Genomic DNA, 19,185 nt, shown 5'->3' with positions numbered 1-19,185 from the left:
AACGTGTGGTGGTTTTTGTTTTACTTTTTTAAAACTATAGTTTGTGTCTCTTTTGTCTTCTCACAAATGCAACTATAACATGTGTTTTCTTTTCTCTGAATAAGAAATGCCTTTTACAGAAATTTGTCTCTGCATTATTGGATGCTGATGGTAGCATTTCTAAAGTAAATTAATTCCAATAATGAAAGGGAAAAATGTGTTTTTCCAAGAGGACTATTTTAAAGTCAGTACTGCGCATTTAAAGTGAATATGATGACCAGATGTAATTACCTACAATTCGGAGCAATTTTAACCATCTCAGCCAGCAGCAAAATGGGTTTAAACTGTACCAATCTATCAAACAGTTCTGGAAAATGACTAGAATCATTTATTTTATTTTTTTTAAAGTTGTCTTTACTAAGTAGCCAAATATGGGAAAACATATCTACTCAATATATTGTGTTAAACTTTTTAATTTAACAAAGGAATACAACATTTATAAAAACACTTTATTAATATCTTATTGTGGATAAAAATAATTTTCCAGTTGGAACAATAGAAATGGAGCAGTATTTGACTAAGCAGCATTTTGAACACAATTGCCCTGAAATTCAAAGATGCTGTGCACCTACAAGCTCCTGTTGAATTAATTGGGGGTTGAAGGTGCTCAGCTCTTTTGAAAATAAGCCAGCTGTTTTTAGATATTCTGCTTGTGTGTGCTATATAGCAAAAAATAAATGTGTTAAAGCATTTAACTGATCCATCTCCTGATAGCAAAATTTTGTTTCCACAGCAAAAATGAAACATCTCAACCTGTCATTTGCAGCTTGTGGGTTTCTGGGTATATACCACTTGGGGGCAGCATCTGCTCTTTGCAGGCATGGTAAGAAGTTACTGAAGGTTGTGAAGGCTTTTGCAGGAGCTTCTGCAGGATCACTGGTTGCCACAGTTCTGTTAACAATGCCAGAAAACATAGAGGTAATTGAAAAGTAACTAATCCATTTAGAATGTAGCAATTTAAAAAAACAAAAAAAAAACCCTTATATTCCTAAAGTAAGGTTTTTAGGCTGGCACTATTTTTATTTGGTTGACTGTTTTATTTTGTGTGTGTGTGTTTGTTTATTTTAGTTCTTGTCTAGGAGCAGAGCTCACAACTCTTTGTTTTCCCTAACAAAGAAAGTCTGTGTATATTCCTCATACAGTTTTTAAAAATACTTACCAACTAATGAAGTATGTGCCCAATTTAAATAATAAGATTATATTTTAGCTGTATAATTTTAAAGTCACATATGGATGAAGATTTGTTGATATATGTAAAGTCATACATACACGTGTGCACGCACATACACTATTTGTATCCTTGTAGTTTAGGACAGCAGTTCTCAACCGGGGATCTGTGGCCCCCTGGGGATCCATCAGGCGGTTTCAGGGGGTCTTTGAGCCCCAAGCCCTGGTGCCCTGTGGAGCAGAAGCCCCGAGCCCATGGGCAGAGTTGGTGGGGAGATCAGAGGTGCGTTGACCCCCAAACTGCAGTGCCTTAACCGTAGCAGAGCAGTCCCAGCGGCAGCTCCACACACCGCTCTTCCCCAACCCCTGAAGCCCCGCCTCCTGGCCGGGTTGGTGGTGGGAAGTTGGAACTGGGCAGTGTGGGGTGTCTGCTGCTCTGACAGGTTTCATGGAGGGGGAAGTGCAGCGCTCCCTTGTCTTCTCTTGGTGCCCAGGGCTGTGGCTGCTCCTCAGCTCCCAGCTCCTTTTGTACAACCAGTAAGAGCTGCCTGGGCATGGGGATCTCATTCTGCAGAGCCTTCGGGGAGCAGCGACAGTAGTGGTGTGTGTGTGTGTCTCTTGGCATAGCCCCTAGAACCCCTCTCCCTGCACCCTGAGCAGTTTTCAAACTTTTTGAGCTGAACCCCTTACCCTTTGAGTTATAATTTTTGGTTGCGCCTCCCCCAACCCAGACAAGCTGGGTGGTCTGCCGAGGTGAGTTGGGGATGGAGTTGGTGCTCCCTTCCCGAGCCCTGCCGGCTCTGCCCCACTCCCACCCCAAATAGAAGTCAAACTACACCTATGCCCGAGGTCCCTGCCCAGGGGCCGGAACCCCGATGTCCTGCAGGGCAGAAGCCCAGATGGAAGAACCTGAAGCCCAGAGCCCCCAATCCTTACCACCACCACCCAGACTCTGGAGTTTTTGTAGCATGTTGGGGGCAGAAGGGGCTGAGAAAGAAAAAGGTTGAGAAACCTGGGTTTAGGGGACAGTATGAGGGAAGTGATGAGTGAGATTTTTGCTGGTGATATGCTTTTAATTTATTAAAGTTTGCTGTAGAGTGGTAATCAGTTTCTGTCCTAGGCTGACAGTCACAGCCAACTGCAGACACTGTTCAGTAAGCATGCACTGCTGTCCTTGTAAGGAAGGAGATATAAGGAACTTATAGGTGCTTTCTTAATTGATTGATATTAGCGCATACAGTTATAGGCTTTGATTCTCTATTTTGTCCAAGGTCTGATTGGGTGGAGTAAAGAGTGGATGATTGAGGGCATGTTTGCAGGAAGCCAGTTATGGCTTTCTGATTCAGGGCCAAGTAGCCCTGCTCAATTTCAGGCTGTTGCTGTGAACTTACACCAATGGAGGATGATGCATGGCAGAGCTCTGCCATTCCCCCTACCTGTCCCACCCAGGCTTTACCCCTCCAAAATATCCCCTCCTCCTTAGGCTGGAAGTGGTGAGGGAGAGAGAGTGGAGCAGCAGAGCTTTCTGATGGAGAGTTCTCTGCAGCAGCAATTCTCCACTACCTCAGCTGCTTGAAGGCCACTTTGCACTTCTTATGCAGCCCAAAGTGGCCTTAGTAGACTGGAGAATCCAACCCAAAATGTAAAAATGAAACTAAATGATCATTCACTGACTACCAGCACGAGCCCAAAAGTTTTGGTTTTGCTCTTTTATTGGAATAAAGTACATATTACATTGTCTGATATTAATGAAATTTTGCATGTACAGATATCATTATATGAATTAGAGAACACTATTTGAGGTCTCTAGCCTTTCTTTACATTTTTAAAAATTAACTTTTTCATCATTCTGTTTCTGTTGCACGAATGGAAAATTATGTGAGCCCTCCAGTGGACAAAATAATACAGTAGAACCTCAGAGTTACGAACACCAAAGTTACGAACTGACCAGTCAACCACACACCTCATTTGGAACCGGAAGTACGCAATCAAGCAGCAGCAGAGATGAAAAAATAAGGCAAATGCAGTACAGTACTGTGTTAAACATAAACTATGAAAAAATAAAGGGAAAGCAGCATTTTTCTTCTGCATAGTAAAGTTTCAAAGCTGTATTAAGTTATAAACTTTTCAAAGAACAACTATAACATTTTGTTCGGAATTAGAAATGTTTCAGAGTTATGAGCAACCTCCATTCCTGAGATGTTCATAACTCTGAGGTTCTACTGTATCTCTTAATTTACATGGATGTTACCCAAAGACAGTTCAGTCTTGTGGATAGAGTGTGTTTCATTCAAATGTTGTATTTCTATTGAAATTTCTGTTCAACTTTTCTGTCACTGTAATTCTATATTCTTACCATTAGCAAAAAATAAATTCCAACTGAGCCAAACCATGAACAAAGAATGTTACAAAGAACATTCCAACATAGACATATTTGATATCCATAAAAGCAGCTTTGTTAGACAAGTTAGGTTTTTTTTCAAATATGGCTAAGTTAGACAAATCATAATTAGGACTTTCTCCCACCCCTGATTACAGAGATCTCGTGTGGGTTTCTGAATCTGAGGAGAGAGTCTAAAAGTGAGGTGAGCTGTAATTAGTGCTTGGTGAATAATGGATTTTTTCAGTTTGCTGTAAAATTAAAAAAAAAATTAAAAAAATGTTTTGTTTTGCATTGAAGGGAAAATGTTTTTTGAAAACTTCCTACAAATCAAAACATTCCAGGAATGTCAAAACAAAACATTTTGACCCAAAAAATTTCATTTTACTTTCAGGCTTTTTGATTAAAACAAAGGAAAGGAGGACTAGATTCACAACTTTGGTAGTGAAGAAGTGGTGGTGGCTTAGCTCCCTTGTAAGCTTTAGCCCAGTGGTTAGGGCACTCACTTGGGATGTGACACGTGCCGAATGTGATTTTCAAAAGTTCCTAAGCAGGTTAAGCACTTAACTTTCACTAGTTTCTGCATCTTTAGGCATATCAATACTAAGTCACTTTTGCAAATGGAACTTAGGCTCCTAAGTCACACTGATGCTTTTGAATAGTTTAATATCTTATGACCATAACTTTGAGTAGTTGTCAACAGGAGATGTTCTTTTTGATGGCAAAAGTGAATAATTCTTATTATGACTAGATCCTGTCATACAAAACAATAGCCTGTAATACATAGTATGTCCACACTTATTCACTTGAAATGAACAGGTGATTTGGAATTGGTAATGCCCTATAGAGCGCAATTTGTCAGTAGTTCCTATCTGATATCTGTTTGACCTGTGAGAAATAAGTTGGTCTCAGACATGTTATAGTGAAGATTTGTTTCTAGTACAAATCTATCACAGTTGGCATTTAATTCACACATATGTTGCCAGTCTATACAGAGAGCCTGAGTAGGGAGACTAAATTTTCCTCTGGCACTTAGGTGGGCCAGATTTAAGACACATGCAAGGTATGGGAATGTTTTACTGCTGCCAATGGTATATATCTCTTCTGTGGATAGCATGCCTTCTGTTTTCAGGGCTGTCAATCTTTACCTTTTCTGAGCACTGATTTTATAACATGTTACCCAAAAAAACGAACAAAAATCCCTGTAACCAGATGTCTCCAAATGGTTGATCCAAGACTCTATTTTTAATTTATTTATTTATTGCAACAAATTTAGTATTTCATCATGCAGAAAGCTATTAACCAAAAAACTCTAAGCTATTTATAGACCACTCTAATGTACAACTGAACACTTAAAGTGCATTTAGGTACAACATGTTTCTTGAAAACCAGTTTTGAAAACTGGATAGCAGGTTCTTCGAGACACTAGAATTGGAATAACTCTTTTCACAAAATGGTATAGGAATTCATACAAATACAGTTTTGCTAATCTCAAGCATTCAAAGTCCAAAGTTAGACCCTCTGAAAATCGTTTTAAAAGCAAATAAATATTGGGTTCTTTTTATTTGCCTTCTGACAGTTGAGCTTCTGACATTTTAGGGTTCACATTTCTAAGCTTTGATCTGCAACAATGAGGTTTGGAAACTTAGGGGTTTTTTTTTTAAATTGATATTCTTACCTTTATAACATGACATCAGGACCTGGAACTTTAAGAAAAACACTAGATGTTGCAAGACTTGTCAATAAAATGGTGAGAGATAGCAGTATATTCCATACTTGCAAGTAAATATGAATTTAATATGTTGTCACAAAAATATATTTACTGTACATAAAGTAATTGTGTTCAGCAGCTTCAGAGAACTGGCCCTTGTGGGTCAGATGCAATATTACCTTTATTCCATTGTAAATTGCTTGTATTTACTGAAGATTTACTCTCAGAATGTCTTTTATCTGTCAGTTTTGCCTACCCACTTCAGTTGTCACCAGTGCTTGTTAATTTTTCCCAACAACTGCAGAAATTTTGCTTTTGCATCAGTGAGGGAGGAGCCTTTAAATACCTTTTCAGTCTTTCTTTTTATACAGCTGTAGTGAAATACCTCAACTGTATCTTTATTGGTTAAGTGAATTTTAAGATGTCGCTTTCCATTGAAATTCCCTGATATAAAAGCTAACTTCTGCAATGTTACATGTCAGCGGATTCCTCATCTAATGGGTGATATTCATAGAAAATAAACAGCATACCTTTTGGATTTTTGTATATATATACACACACACATATATATATCAGGTGAAAGAAAAAATCCGTAAGGTATGCTGTTTATTTTCTATGAATATATAAATATATAAAACTTTCTTTCACATTTTTTCCCATGTGGTATACACAAGTGAGATGGTGTGGTGTGGAGAAGTAATTCATTTGTCTTATTCACATCTGGTTTGTCTGTAATGGGACGTGAGCAAACATAGACTTCATCAGTTATCTTGTAACTCCTTTTTTGGTAAAGTAAATGCTCATCAATTAATATGCTATGGATAAACCATCACACTACAATTATTTATAATTAACATTTGGTGTAATTCAGGTGGACATGGTTTTTAATAACTACATAACCTTTCATACCAAGCATTTTAATTTTCAGGAATGCGAAGTGTTTACCTATAACTTTGCAGAGGAAATTAGAAAACTGTACTTTGGTGCAGTGACACCAGGTTATGATTTCATGACACGACTTAGGTATGTATCTTAATGTACTTTTCTAAGTTCAATTCTATATAAAACTCAAAAATAGTGAAAATAGTGAGAAAGTGTAGAAGGCTATTTGTACTATGGAAAGCTCAGCTTTCTTCCACTTCTGAAATATTTATAAGCTGTTCAGTAATTAATGGTGAATAATGTTAATCATTTTCTTTATTATAGGGCAGGTATAGAGTCTTTTCTTCCTTCTAATGCTCATGAGATAGCAGAGAATCGTCTCTATGTATCAATCACCAACACTAAAAATGGAAAAAATTATTTGGTTTCAAATTTTTCCTCCAGGGAGGACCTCATTAAGGTAACAAAGTTGCATATCACTTCTGTAAATGAAAATGCATGCCTGTCTCCCAAAGTCTGGGACATCTTTTTTTTTTATTTATTTTTGTAATTTGATTAAATCCTATTCCTTTTACTCATTTGAGTAATTTCACTGACTTCAGTGGGACTGCCCACATAACCAAGGCAAGCAAAAATATAGTAGCACAGCAGCACCACTATAGTTAAGGTTGTGTCACAACTTTTGTTTAAAGGTCAATGTTTTTAAGTCTTCTAAAATCAACATGCTTAATCAGATTCCTTTCAAATTTGGTGTGCCTCGTGATGGTGCAGGATAAGGGTAGTGACCCAAATTTGGGCTAGGAGTTCCAGAGATACAAACCCTCAAAAAAACTAGCCATTTTTCAAAAAGTTTCTAGATAGTATGTTTTTGTACAGAGCAGGAGCTCAAACTATTGATGTGATGCAGATCAAATGGTCTCAGTCTGTTGAGTTTTACCCGAAGTTGTGCGTAGCACCCACTAAATCTTTGTGAGACCCAAACTGAGAACAGTATTTAAGAAAATGTACATTATTTACAGACTGCATACAACAATACAGAAAAATGCCTACAAGATTTACATTCCTGCCATTTTATGGGCTTTAAAGCTCAACTCTTGTACATAAGAATGGCCATACTGGGTGAGACCAATGGTCCATCTAACACAGTGTCCTGTCTCTGACAGTGGCCAGTGCCAGATGCTTCAGAGGGAATGCACAGAACAGAGCAATTTATCAGGTGAACCATTTCTGTCATCCAGTGCCATCTTCTGGTTTAGGGACACCCAGAGCATGAGGTTGCATTCCTGCACATCTTGGCTAATAGCCATTGAGGGACATATCCTCCATGAACTCACCTAATTATTTTTTGAACCCAGTTATAGTTTTGACCTTCACAACAACCCATGGCAATAACTTACCTGGGTTGAGTGTGCATTATGGGAACAAGTACTTTTGTTTCTTTTAAAGCTGCTGCCTGTTAATTTCATCAGGTGACCCCTAGTTTATGTGTTATATGAAGGCGTAAATAATACTTCCCTATTCACTACCTTTATACCATTCATGATTTTATACACATCAATTATATCACTCCTTAGTCTTCTTTTTTCTAAGCTTGAACAATCACAGTTTTTTAAATCTCTCCTTATATGGAGCTGCTCCATATCACTAATAATTTTGGTTGCCCTTCTCTGTACTTTTCAAATTTTAATATATCTTTTTTTGAGATGGGACAACCAGAATTGCATTAATTATTTAGGTGTGGGGATGCCATGGATTTTTATAGTGGCATTGTGATATTTTCTGTTTTATCATTTATCACTTTCTAATGGTTCCTAAGACGTTTAGCTTTTTTGACTAGTACTGCACATTGAGCGGGTGTTTTCAGAGAACTATTCACAGTGACTGCCAAGATCTTTCTTGAGTAGTAACAGCTAATTTAGAGCCAGTCATTTTGTATGTATAGTTGGGATTATTTTTTCCAATGTGCATTACTTTTCACTTATCAACACTGTAAGTGCTTTCAAATCTGATTGGTTACTCAGATTGCTTTGAAATTAGGTGTGTGTCATGGGGATGCAGGATAACATTGTGATCAAAATTTGGGGTCATTTGACTGAGTGGTTCCTGAATGAAAGAAACCCCCTGTCATGGGGTGAATGTATCCCATACTGGCGCAGCAACCAAAGAATTAATACAGGCACTGCGGGCTGCTACCGATTGGAAGCCTTGAAGCAGCTGGGAAGATAAAAGGGCTGGGTGGTAGAGTGGCGGGACAGTTACCAGAGAAGTGAGCAGGCTGAAGAAAAAAGCTCCTGACAGCAAACTACTAAAGAGCTTCCCAGAAACAACAGTCCAGGAGCGGATTAACTGATCAACAGGGTGGGGAGCCTGCGAAGATCCAGGGAAAGGTAGGAAAAAGATCAGGGCATTGTCAGAGTCGAAGAATCCTGATTTTGCTTACCTGACTTGAAGGCCCTGAGCTGGAACCCAGTGGAGTGGGCGGGCATGGGTTCCCATACCAACCCCTTGGCAGACTTGGAACTCAAGAAAAGTTTGTCAAACTCCTGTGCACCAGGATTGGATCTCAGCCCGGGCTCGGTAAGCCCTAGGGCTGTGCTACGCTTGGCCAGATGGGCTCTGTTGCACTCCTGCACCATCCCATACCTCACTTTCCCCAAAATAAAAAATAGTTATTTCTTTCTGCTGCCTTGTACTGTTAAACTGAGAAATACCAATGACTGGAGGAATCACAGGCCCTGTGGAGATAGATGGCTGTGAGCTCACTCTTTAATTAACACATTTAAGGGTGAGCTAACCACAAGCCTCCACTAAGATAAAAGGAGTTTTGGACTGAGTGGCTGGAGGTTGACCAGCCTCTTTATTATTCTGCTGTGTTCATAATAAACCTCCCCATAAAATAGAAGCATGTTATATTTTAACAGAAACAACTGGTCACAAACAACATGAGTTATTAAATCTTTACTGCACAGAAACATCAGTGGGTGTTCACTCACGGCAGTGGCATTGGTACACTCCCTTGAACTACCCAGCCATGCATGAAGCGGCTTCACAGAAACCGTGTGATTATCTTATCCTTAAATGTGTTAATTTGAGTCATGGGTGGCAATTTTATTGTGAGTAATCAAAGTGTTTGGGGCGGGGAGGGGAAAAGACAGGTGACTGCTTCCTAGAACGGGAGGAGAGTAGTATTAGGGAGCAGAGGAATGGGTAAATAAGGCGACAGAGGGTTTTGGGGCTGCAGTGAGTCAAGTCTTACCCAAGGTACTGTACGGCACCCATTAAGTTTCTGAGGGACTCCAGTGAATGATGTTTAAGAACAGGTTCACTTATTGGCTTGTGCAGTCTAGTAGGATTACAGTGCATAAGCACCAATAAAGAAGAAAAAACATGACGGTTTCTGTGAAGCCGCTTCATGCATGCCTGATGGGTTGGAGGGCGTGTGCCAATGCCATTGCCGTGAGTGAACACCCACTGATGTTTCTGTGCAGTAAAGATTTAATAACTCATGTTATTTGCAGGCTGGTCTAACCAAAATTTTGGTTAGATCAAGTGGGGAGGAACCAGGTACAGAGGACTTTGTGGTAGGAGGACAGGAGAGGGATTGCTGCTCTTGAGGGAGCGGGGAAATGAGGATGTGTTGGAAAACCTTGGATTGTCTGAGAAAAGCTGTTTTACCAGTTTCTAAGAATAGGGAGGAGAATGGGGCTGGTAAGTGGCTACTTCTTGATCTCAGCGCACATTTATGCGGTGTTTCCAAAGACACACAGGATGGGAGTGGAGAGAGGTGGCCTGTGTTGGCATCATGTTTTGCCCACTCTGACGCATCTAACTGATGGCTTAACAGGTTGTGACCTACCTAGAGCAGGGGTGGGCAAACATTTTGGCCCAAGGGCCACATCTGGCTATAGAAATTGTATGGCAGGCCATGAATGCTTATGAAATTGGAGTTGGGGCGAGGACTGTGGCTGGGGGTGCAGGCTCTGGGGTGGGGCCAGAAATGAGGAGTTCAAGGTGTGGGAGGGGGCTCTTGGCTGGGGCATGGGGAATGGGGGGGAGGGCTCCGGCTGGGGGTGTGAGCTCTGGGGTGGGGCTGAGGATGAGGAGTTTGGGGTGCAGAAGGGTGCTCTGGGCTGGGACTGAGGGGTATCAGGGCTGGGGTGGGGGGTTGGGGCATGGGGACGTGGCTCAGGGTGCAGGCTCAGGTGGTGCTTACTTCAAGTGACTTCAGGAAGCAGCAGCATGTCCCCCCTCTGTCTCCTAGGCGGAGGCGCGGGCAGGCAGCTCTGCTGCGTGCTGACCCATCTGCAGGTACCACCCCTGCAGCTCCCATTGGCTGTGATTCCCGGCCAATGGGAGCTGCAGGGACAGTGCTTGGGATGGGAACAGCATGCAGAGCCAGAGGGGGGACATGCCGTTGCTTCCGGGAGTGGCCCCCGACCCTGCTTCCCAGCTGGAGCTCCGGAGTGGGGCAAGCCCCAGACCCCGCTCCCCAGCGGGAGCTCGAGCACCGGATTAAAGTGGCTGGTGGGCCGGATCCAGCCCACAGGCCGTAGTTTGCCCACCCCTTACCTTGGAGTTGTGGTGATTCACTTGGGAGACAATAATCTGCGTCTTATTCCTGATGTGCATTTCATATGTTATATTAAGAGCGGATTAAGACTGCATCATAAATTTGTGTCCAGCAGCAGTGATTGGTTTCTATGAGTTGGCTGAGTGTTTGAATAACTGCTACAGTGACAATATGATTAATATTAATAAGTGTTGGTAGAACATTAAATCAGGAAATTGGAGGGTTTATGGCTGACTGAAAATACTTACTGTATGGCAAAGAAAAACTGCAAGCTCTGCCATCTCCCTGTTTGTCAGAGATGGAGTACATCTGTTGGGCAGGGGTCTTGCTCTCTCTCTCTCAAACATAAAACTGTCAGTATTTTAGAAGAGAAATCCTGTCTGTGATTTCTCTCACCATCCCTTCCAAACTCCACTGCCCAACCATTCTGAGTCATGACCTGTAATGTCTACATGTATCTATGCAGCTACAGACATTGTAGCTGGCACATGGATTGGTGCTTGAACTGTGCCATGAAGTGGCTGTGGAGCAGCACAAGAGCTTGCTGAACCATGCTGCTGGTGCACATATTCATCATTCTGGCCATGAGCCCTTGGTCCTGCTCCCTGTTCACCCTCTTTATCCAGGAGCTTCTGGAGCTGTCTCTCCTCATGGAGTGTGCCTCTCTCCTGCTTAGTTTTCTTAAAAGCAAGGTGCTGTTTGCTCCTCCTTGGTCCTCCTCCTGATCCCGCTGCTGGCTAATTGTGACACTCAGAGTTCTAGGTGAGAGGCTTGGCCCAGCAGGTGAGAAAGTGCCTGCCAATGGAATGAAACAGTAAATTAATTATATTGCCATTGGGGGAAGGAAGAGAATCTCCTCATTTTGCTTTCTTTCTGTACACAACCACACAATTTGCAATATTTTGGAATGCTTATATATCATTCCTTCATGAATTCTCACGTATAGTCATTTTCTTGTCTACCATTGGGAGCCTCGTGCGCACACACACTGTGGTAAGTAACATTGATTTTACTTTAATTAAAAGAAAAAAGTTGGATCTAGCTGAGAGATGGTGGATTAAAGTCATATTTCAGGGATATTTACCAGTACTGGCTTAGACTTTGTTTCATGCAAGGGAAGCTCTCTAATATTTCAGAAATACGAGAATGGGGAAAAAAGGTAATTTTCCTTGCAAGTGGTAGGGTCCCATCAGTGTATGCAGTGGACCTGGTGATTGTGAAGGGGTTCACTTGCTACACGATTGCTTTCTTGTGGCCAGGCATGATACAGCAGCTCTTTCCCCATATAGTACCCCTTGCTGACAGTCGCTCTGTCAGTGTAGTGGTCTCTGTTCCCAAAATTTGGCCTTCCAGCGAGGTCAAGCTTTACTCCACCCTATCTGGGTTAACAGAGAATCCAACCTAACTGTAATCCAGTGACTTTACAACCAGTTTGCCATCTGTCTCTGGGTTCTTTATGCCCCTTACCTCAAGGGCTTTCACCCCAACTTCCTTAATGGCTGGTAGGGGAGCCCCGGCCCTCCCTCTTCTCTAGGTTCCAGCTCACTGCCAAAGTCTGCTCCCTTAGGCCATGGATCAGTGGGTAGTGATCGATCTATTGGGGATCTCTCTGCCGTCGACTCCAGAACTCCACCATGGCAAGAGGCGGAAGCGGAGTCGACGGGGGAGCAGCGGCTGTCGATCCTGCGCCGCGAGGATGCAAAGTAAGTGATTCTAAGTCGGTCTAAGATACGTCGACTTCAGCTATGCTTTCTCGTAGCTGAAATTGTGTATCTTAGATTGATTTCCCTCCCCCCCAGTGTAGACCAGGCCTTAGAGTCCTTGATGTTTCCCTGCACTCTTCTATTCTCCAGAGAGTGATTGCAGACTCTCTTCCTGCAGCCCTCTTCTGTTTCAAATTTCCTGGCTTTTTAATCACCCCTCCCCAGCTGGGTTTCATCATCAATTAAGCCTGGCTGTCTCTCTCACAAGGTGCTGCCGGGTATGTTAGTTAACCTTCAGGGCCTGTGTGGGGTACACCCACATCACAGTGACTTAGCAGCCCATTGGTGAGTGTAGTGGTTTAGTAAGCTACCAGGGGGGTCTCAGAAAGTTCTCTCTACCCAGAAATCTAAAACATTGTCTTGAATTCCTGTTCCATAAAACATTTTCCTTAGGGCTGTCAATTAATTGCAGTTAACTCATGCCATTAACTCAAAAAAAATTAATTGTGATTAATCACACTGTTAAACAATAGAATACCAATTGAAATGTATTAAATATTTTGGATGTTTTTCTATGTTTTCAAATATATATTACAACACAATACCAAGTGTACAATGCCCACGTTATATTATTTGTATTACAAATATTTGCACTGTAAAAATGATAAACAAAAGAAATAGCATTTTTCAAGTTACCTTATACAAGGATTGTAGTGCAGTCTCTTTATCGAGAAAGTGTAATTTACAGATGTAGGCTCTGAAGTTTTACATTGTTTTGGTTTTGAGTGCAGTTATGGAACAAAAAAAATCTAGAATTCCACTCAGTCCTACTTCTTGTTCAACCAATCACTAAGACAAACCAGTTTACATTTATGGGAGATAATGCTGCCTTCTTTTTGTTTACAATGTCACCTGAAACTGAGAACAGGCATTCGCATGGTACTTTTGTAGCTGGCGTTGCATAGTATTTACGTGCCAGATATGCTAAATATTCATATGCCCGTGTATGCTTCGGCCACCATTCCAAAGGACATATGTCCATGCTGATGATGCTCCTCAAAAAAATAATGTGTTAATTAAATTTGTAACTGAACTCCTCGGGGGAGAATTGTACATCCCTGCTCTGTTTTACCTGCATTCTGCCCTATATTTCATGTTATAGCTGTCTCAGATGATGACCCAGAACACATTCGTTTTAAGAACACTTTCACAGCAGATTTGACAAAATGCAAAGGAAGGTACCAATGTGAGATTTCTAAAAATAGCTACAGCACTCGACCCAAGGTTTAATAATCTGCAGTGTTGACCAAAATCTGAGAGGGATGAGGTGTGGAGTATGTTTTCAGAAGTCTTAAAAGAGCAACACTCAGATGGGGAAACTACAGTACCGAACCACCCAAAAAGAAAATCAACTTTCTGCTGGTGGTATCTGACTCAAATGATGAAAATGAACATGCGTCGGTCTGCACTGTTTTGGATCATTATCAAGCAGAACGCGTCATCAGCATAGACACATGTCCTCTGGAGTGGTGGTCGAAGCATGAGGGGACATAAGAATGTTTAGCATATCTGGCACGTAAATATCTTGCAACGCCAGCTACAACAGTGCCATGTGAACGCCTGTTCTCACTTTCAGGTGACATTGTAAACAAGAAGCAAGCAACATTATTTCCTGCAAATTATAGCTAAACTTTTTGTCTAAGCTATTGGCTGAAGTAGGACTAAGTAAATTTGTAGGCTTTAAAGTTTTTATAATAATGCAGTTATTTTTTTGTACATAATTCTACATTTGTAAGTTCAACTTCCATGATAAAGAAATTGCACTATTGTATTAGGTGAATTGAAAAATACTATTTCTATTGTTTTTTACAGTGTGAATATTTGTAATAAAAAATAAATGTAAAGTGAGCACTGTATACTTTGTATTCTGTGTTGTAATTGAAATCAATGTATTTGAAAATGCAGAAAACATCAAAAATATTTAAATAAATGGTATTCTGTTACTGTTTAACAGCATGATTAATCCCATGATTAATCGGAATTAATTTTTTTAATCATGTGATTAATTGCAATTAATTTTTAAATATTTGACAGCCCTAATTTTCATGCAGCGCCTTCCAGGAGTGGAACAAAATAAGGACCACCATTAACAAACTTTAGGATTAGAATGCAGACTATTATTGGGGGCAGAGTTGATTCCTACCGGCTCCCCCTCCCCAGCCTGGAAACAGAAAATCCAGGGTGAGGCATGGCAAAAGAATGCCTGCTGCATGAAGAATCATGGCCTTCCAACGAGAAAATAGGATGAAAAAGTACTTAAAGTAGATATCGTTATTGCTATATGGGACAATAATTTGCTACTCAAAGCATACATATGCAGCATTACATAGGCATTGCAGATACAACAAAAAGCTGTAATTCCAAAAATATATAGCAGTCATGCCTGTTAGTCTTTAAGGGTTTTGGAAGCTTTAATTGAAAGCAAAGTTAGAAAAAAAAAATTCTTCTCGTCATCCCTTTTTGAAAGCCCATGGCAGACAGGTGGGAGTGGTTGCTATACAAATCTCTTACGTAATGCCCTCAACCTAGGGTATAAACACCCTAGCATGTAACATCCTTCCTCCATAGCAATAATGTTACTGGTCCTAACCTGGAAATCCTGCCCTCACAAACCAAAGGTTTAACCATATGGCAATAATAATAAAAACAACAGGGTTGACTCTTACTGTGCTGAGTATTGATTCCCTGGCCCTGCTCTGCTTTCTTTCCAGGCTGGTCCTTGGGTTCATCTCTAAACAGGTCCTCAGAAAATTGAGCCAAAACATTTACTTAACCCATCCTGATGAAGAAGGTGCTATTGAATTTGGCCCCCTGTGTTTCTGTAAATTTTGCTAAAAAGAATTCCTTAAACGTATGTATGTCCCTTTGCTGTCTTCTTAAATATTTGTTTCACGATTTTCTCTTATTCACTGAAACCCACTTAAAAAAAAAAGAGATCATGTGGTGACCAGTGTTGAAGGTAGATCAGGATAGTAGAGGGAGTTCACTATATTTGGTTACTGCCTTCATGGGTCTTGATGTCAGATGTCAGTGTAGCATTGTATCATCTCATGGTCACAGGGCAGAATAAGAGGAAGAGAAGGACACATCTAAAGGAAGTTCTTGTGTTCAAACAGGCCTATACACTGCCAAAAAAAAAATGTGCATGTGTACAGTATGTCGAGCTGGGAGGGGGCACATCTCTGGTGCTTTCCAACATTTTCTTCTAAATGCCACCATGTAGACTTGGTCATGATTGTGAATGTGTGCTGATCTGAAAACAAATAGGAATGAGGATTCTTGGGGTAGCTGGGGAAGGGGTTCTTCCCCAAAACCTCTTAAAATATTGCATACAATCTTCTGTATTTTAGGCAATTAATATTTGAAAATATTTTATTTAAAATCCATAGGGGGTGCATGGGCCAACCAGTGGCATGTGTGGTAGGGTTCCTTCTTTCCCTGTGTTTCTGAGCATCTGTTGGATTCGATTGGCGCTGCTTAAAATCCAGCTACTTGTTTAGATCTCAAAGTATGAATTTAAAAGGCCATCATTTAAGTGCCAGTTTTTAATATCTTGCTAAATCTGTCAATATTCAAAATTGGTGGGCTATTTTTGTTGAAGAAGAATGCAGAGAACTTCAGCTGTCTGAAACTGAATCTGAGCATGAAAGAGGTGGTGCAGATGGGCAAAGGAAAGTATTCTGATGAGTTTGCTTCCAGTCTACAGTCTCCTTTAGTTGAAGGTTCATATCTACAGTTGGTCAATTCAGTCTGTAGTCCAGGAGTACTCTTGGATTCCTCAGTGACTCTGAGCTCTCACATAACAAAAGCCACAAGTAATGCTTTCTGCCATTTCTGGTTGGCTAGGAGACTGCATTATCCTGGTGGGCAAACAGCTTGCCTCAGTTATTGATGTCTTCCTCATCTCTCAGCTGGACTACAGCAATGCAGTATAGTTGGGTGTGAAGTCTTCAGCGCTTAGGAAACCCCAACTAGTACAAAACGGTACAGGGCATCTTCTCAGCAGCACAGCCTACAGTGAGCATATCAGACCTATCCTCCACTGGTTTCTCATAGAACTTTGTGTCAAGTTCAGGGTTTCAGTCCTTCTCCTCAAAGCACTCCATGGTATGGGCCTGGGATATCAAAAAGATCATGTCAACAACTCCATTCCTATGACACAATGTAACTCTTGACAGTAAGAGTGTAGCTTGTCTGTGCAGGAAGTAGAACTTTCTTGGGTGGTAGTCCAGGACTGTGAAATGAAGACTAAGGAACATCACAGACTTCTCCACTTTCTGCTCCAAGTGCAAGGCATATTTCTTTTATTTTGCCTTCTCTAATATAAACATCTAGCAACAGGTATATTAAAAAAAAAAAAACTACCAAAACAAGACACTCCACTGCACTTGTTTCTCCCCCTGGAGAGTGGATGAGAGACCTGAACATGACAAATGTGTAGTCACGTTGCTTAGTGCACTGCCGGAAGGAACTCAGATACTATGGTGATGAGTGCAGTATAAAAACCTATGTAGAATAGAGTAGAATAGTTATGTCCTTTGTTCTGGAGAGAAGATAGGTGAACAGCAATCTGCAGTGAATGCATGTTCTCTATTAGAGTAGCCAGTGCTGAAAAGTGTAGAGTTAGTTCTCTAGGCGTGTGCTGCATTGCAGTGTATTTCTCTAAGCTAGAAAACTACAAACTGTTGCCTTGGGAACTACTCTGCTCTTGTAATTTTTGACTAGTTATGCTTGATGTGTCCATAACACTTGGCCCTGATGATTGTAACTACTGTTAGCAGTGAAAAGGGTTGTAATAGTAAAACATCAATAATTACAAAGAATTGTAGTAGAATACAAAGATATTATTTTTGGCTGCTTTTTTAAATTGAGTTGTTTTTGCACATGTGAGTGTAATCTTTGTGTATCACTTTTACGAGAGCCAAAATCCAGTCGGTTATTTAGTCTAACCTAATGTAAGTTCAACTAGTAACTTGTTGCTGTCATTCTACGATAGCTCAGCACACAAAAATAAAAGAAAAAGTATTAATTTAGGTGGATGGTATACATATGTGAATTTTAAGGCTATCATTTATAAAAGTGCAATTCCTATCATACTGCATTATTATTCAGAAAAACTGATGTATTAGAAAGAAAAACACTATGTCAAAGTATCTGCTAAATGCCTGTCTTTCGCCAGTTCTAGCTTCACTTTTCAGTATTGAACTATGAATAACACACAGTTTGTTTACAATCTACATATATTTAGATTTTAATCTATATTAAGAAATTGTGATTTTGTAGCAACATGAAAGAATAAAGTAAATCTAAAATTAGTTCGGATTCTTCTGAACCAAACTTCATTAAATCAATGACAGAATAATTGATTTGTACCATGTGCACTCTCTGAGATTCCTATTTATAATTTAACTAAAATAACAGTCCTGAACTCTTAATAGCATTTTGACATATAGTACATAGCAGATATTGAGATGAATATGTTTTTAAATGGTTATTGTGAAGTAGATGGAGCTAACATGTTGAATAATGATTATTGTATTGACTGGTGAAGATTACAGGACACACAAAAGAAAATATTAATATTTTCAGATTTATTTTACTGTCACCTTCTTTTTTTCTTTTCTCCTCTCTAGGTCCTCCTAGCCAGCAGTTTTGTGCCAGTGTATGCAGGAATTAAAGCAGTGGAATATAAAGGAGAGGTAATATTGTGATGTTTGAAGACTTGTGTATTTAATTGCAAAAGCGCTCTTCATTTGTGACATCAAAATCTCAGATGAATTTGCGGGGTGGAGGGAAGGGAGAATCACAAGCCTGTTGTTTTGTTACACACTGAGGGTTATTTATTTAACACTGTAGATGAAAAGAGCATTCGAGGAAGTCATTGCAATCCATTCTTATACAAACATAGCGAATGCCGGAGACACTATGCATTTGGAAATGGTAGTGACCTGAAAGCAGCATTCTTAAAATGTTAATATAATATCCAGTTGTTTATGTAGTTTGCTGGGCTGCTTATGATTACAATATTGTTTGACGCACAAAAATCTCTAGGTAATTTCTTCCTTCTAAACATTGTAGTTGGATTCAGTTGAGATGTACCAAAATGTTAATGTTACGTTTAGTGTTTTTCCTCCCATCAGATCTTTTCCAGAATAAGTTCAAATAAATCATTTTGCCCTTCATTGAAATGGATTCATCTTTGGCAATTTAGTTTCTGGCTGCCAAAAAAAAGCTTGAGTTCATTTCCTGGTTGTGAGAATGATGTATGTAATAGTGTCTTGTACAATTCAACTCCACTGACATCATATCTGGCACATAAGAGCACCACCCTAGGCAATAACCTGAGTCAGGGGGGTCAGACCATGACGAAAGGTCCCTCAGAAATTCAGTAGGAGCCTCACTTTTTGCCAGATGGAGTCATTTGGATGTTGATCTTGTTTTCACAATTTAGGGTAAATACACTGGATGTCAGAAGCACTCTCTATTACTTGAAAGGGACAAAATCTCTTTGTAAATCTAAGGCTATATCTATACTGCATCAATTGTGGCAGCACATAGGGTATGTGTAGCTACATGCCACAGTGCAAAACCACAGTACCACAGTGTGTCCACATTGTAGTGTGTAGCTACACATATCAGTGAAAGGCTCTGCCAAGGGGAAGGCAGTGGGGAA

General features: G+C 40.3%; 1 protein-coding gene across 3 annotated transcripts in view; it reads left to right on the top strand.

Moving 5' to 3' along the window:
- The window catches only part of PNPLA4 (patatin like domain 4, phospholipase and triacylglycerol lipase), a 44,541-nt gene that overhangs the window by 10,539 nt on the left and 14,817 nt on the right, over positions 1–19,185 (top strand). Inside the window, exons 4-8 of one of the 3 annotated variants that reach the window (XM_077815474.1) lie at positions 773–957; positions 1,346–1,489; positions 6,226–6,320; positions 6,504–6,639; positions 18,146–18,211. In XM_077815474.1, the coding sequence (XP_077671600.1) occupies positions 773–957; positions 1,346–1,489; positions 6,226–6,320; positions 6,504–6,639; positions 18,146–18,211 (626 nt within the window). The remainder of the gene's footprint in view (positions 1–772; positions 958–1,345; positions 1,490–6,225; positions 6,321–6,503; positions 6,640–18,145; positions 18,212–19,185) is intronic. The other 2 variants (XM_077815455.1, XM_077815465.1) reach the window with 2 other exon arrangements.

This window comes from Eretmochelys imbricata, chromosome 1 (assembly GCF_965152235.1).
Source record: "Eretmochelys imbricata isolate rEreImb1 chromosome 1, rEreImb1.hap1, whole genome shotgun sequence".
Classification (NCBI taxonomy): domain Eukaryota; kingdom Metazoa; phylum Chordata; order Testudines; family Cheloniidae; genus Eretmochelys; species Eretmochelys imbricata.
Note: the sequence above shows the minus strand (reverse complement) of the source record. Positions and strands in the feature narration are given on the sequence as shown.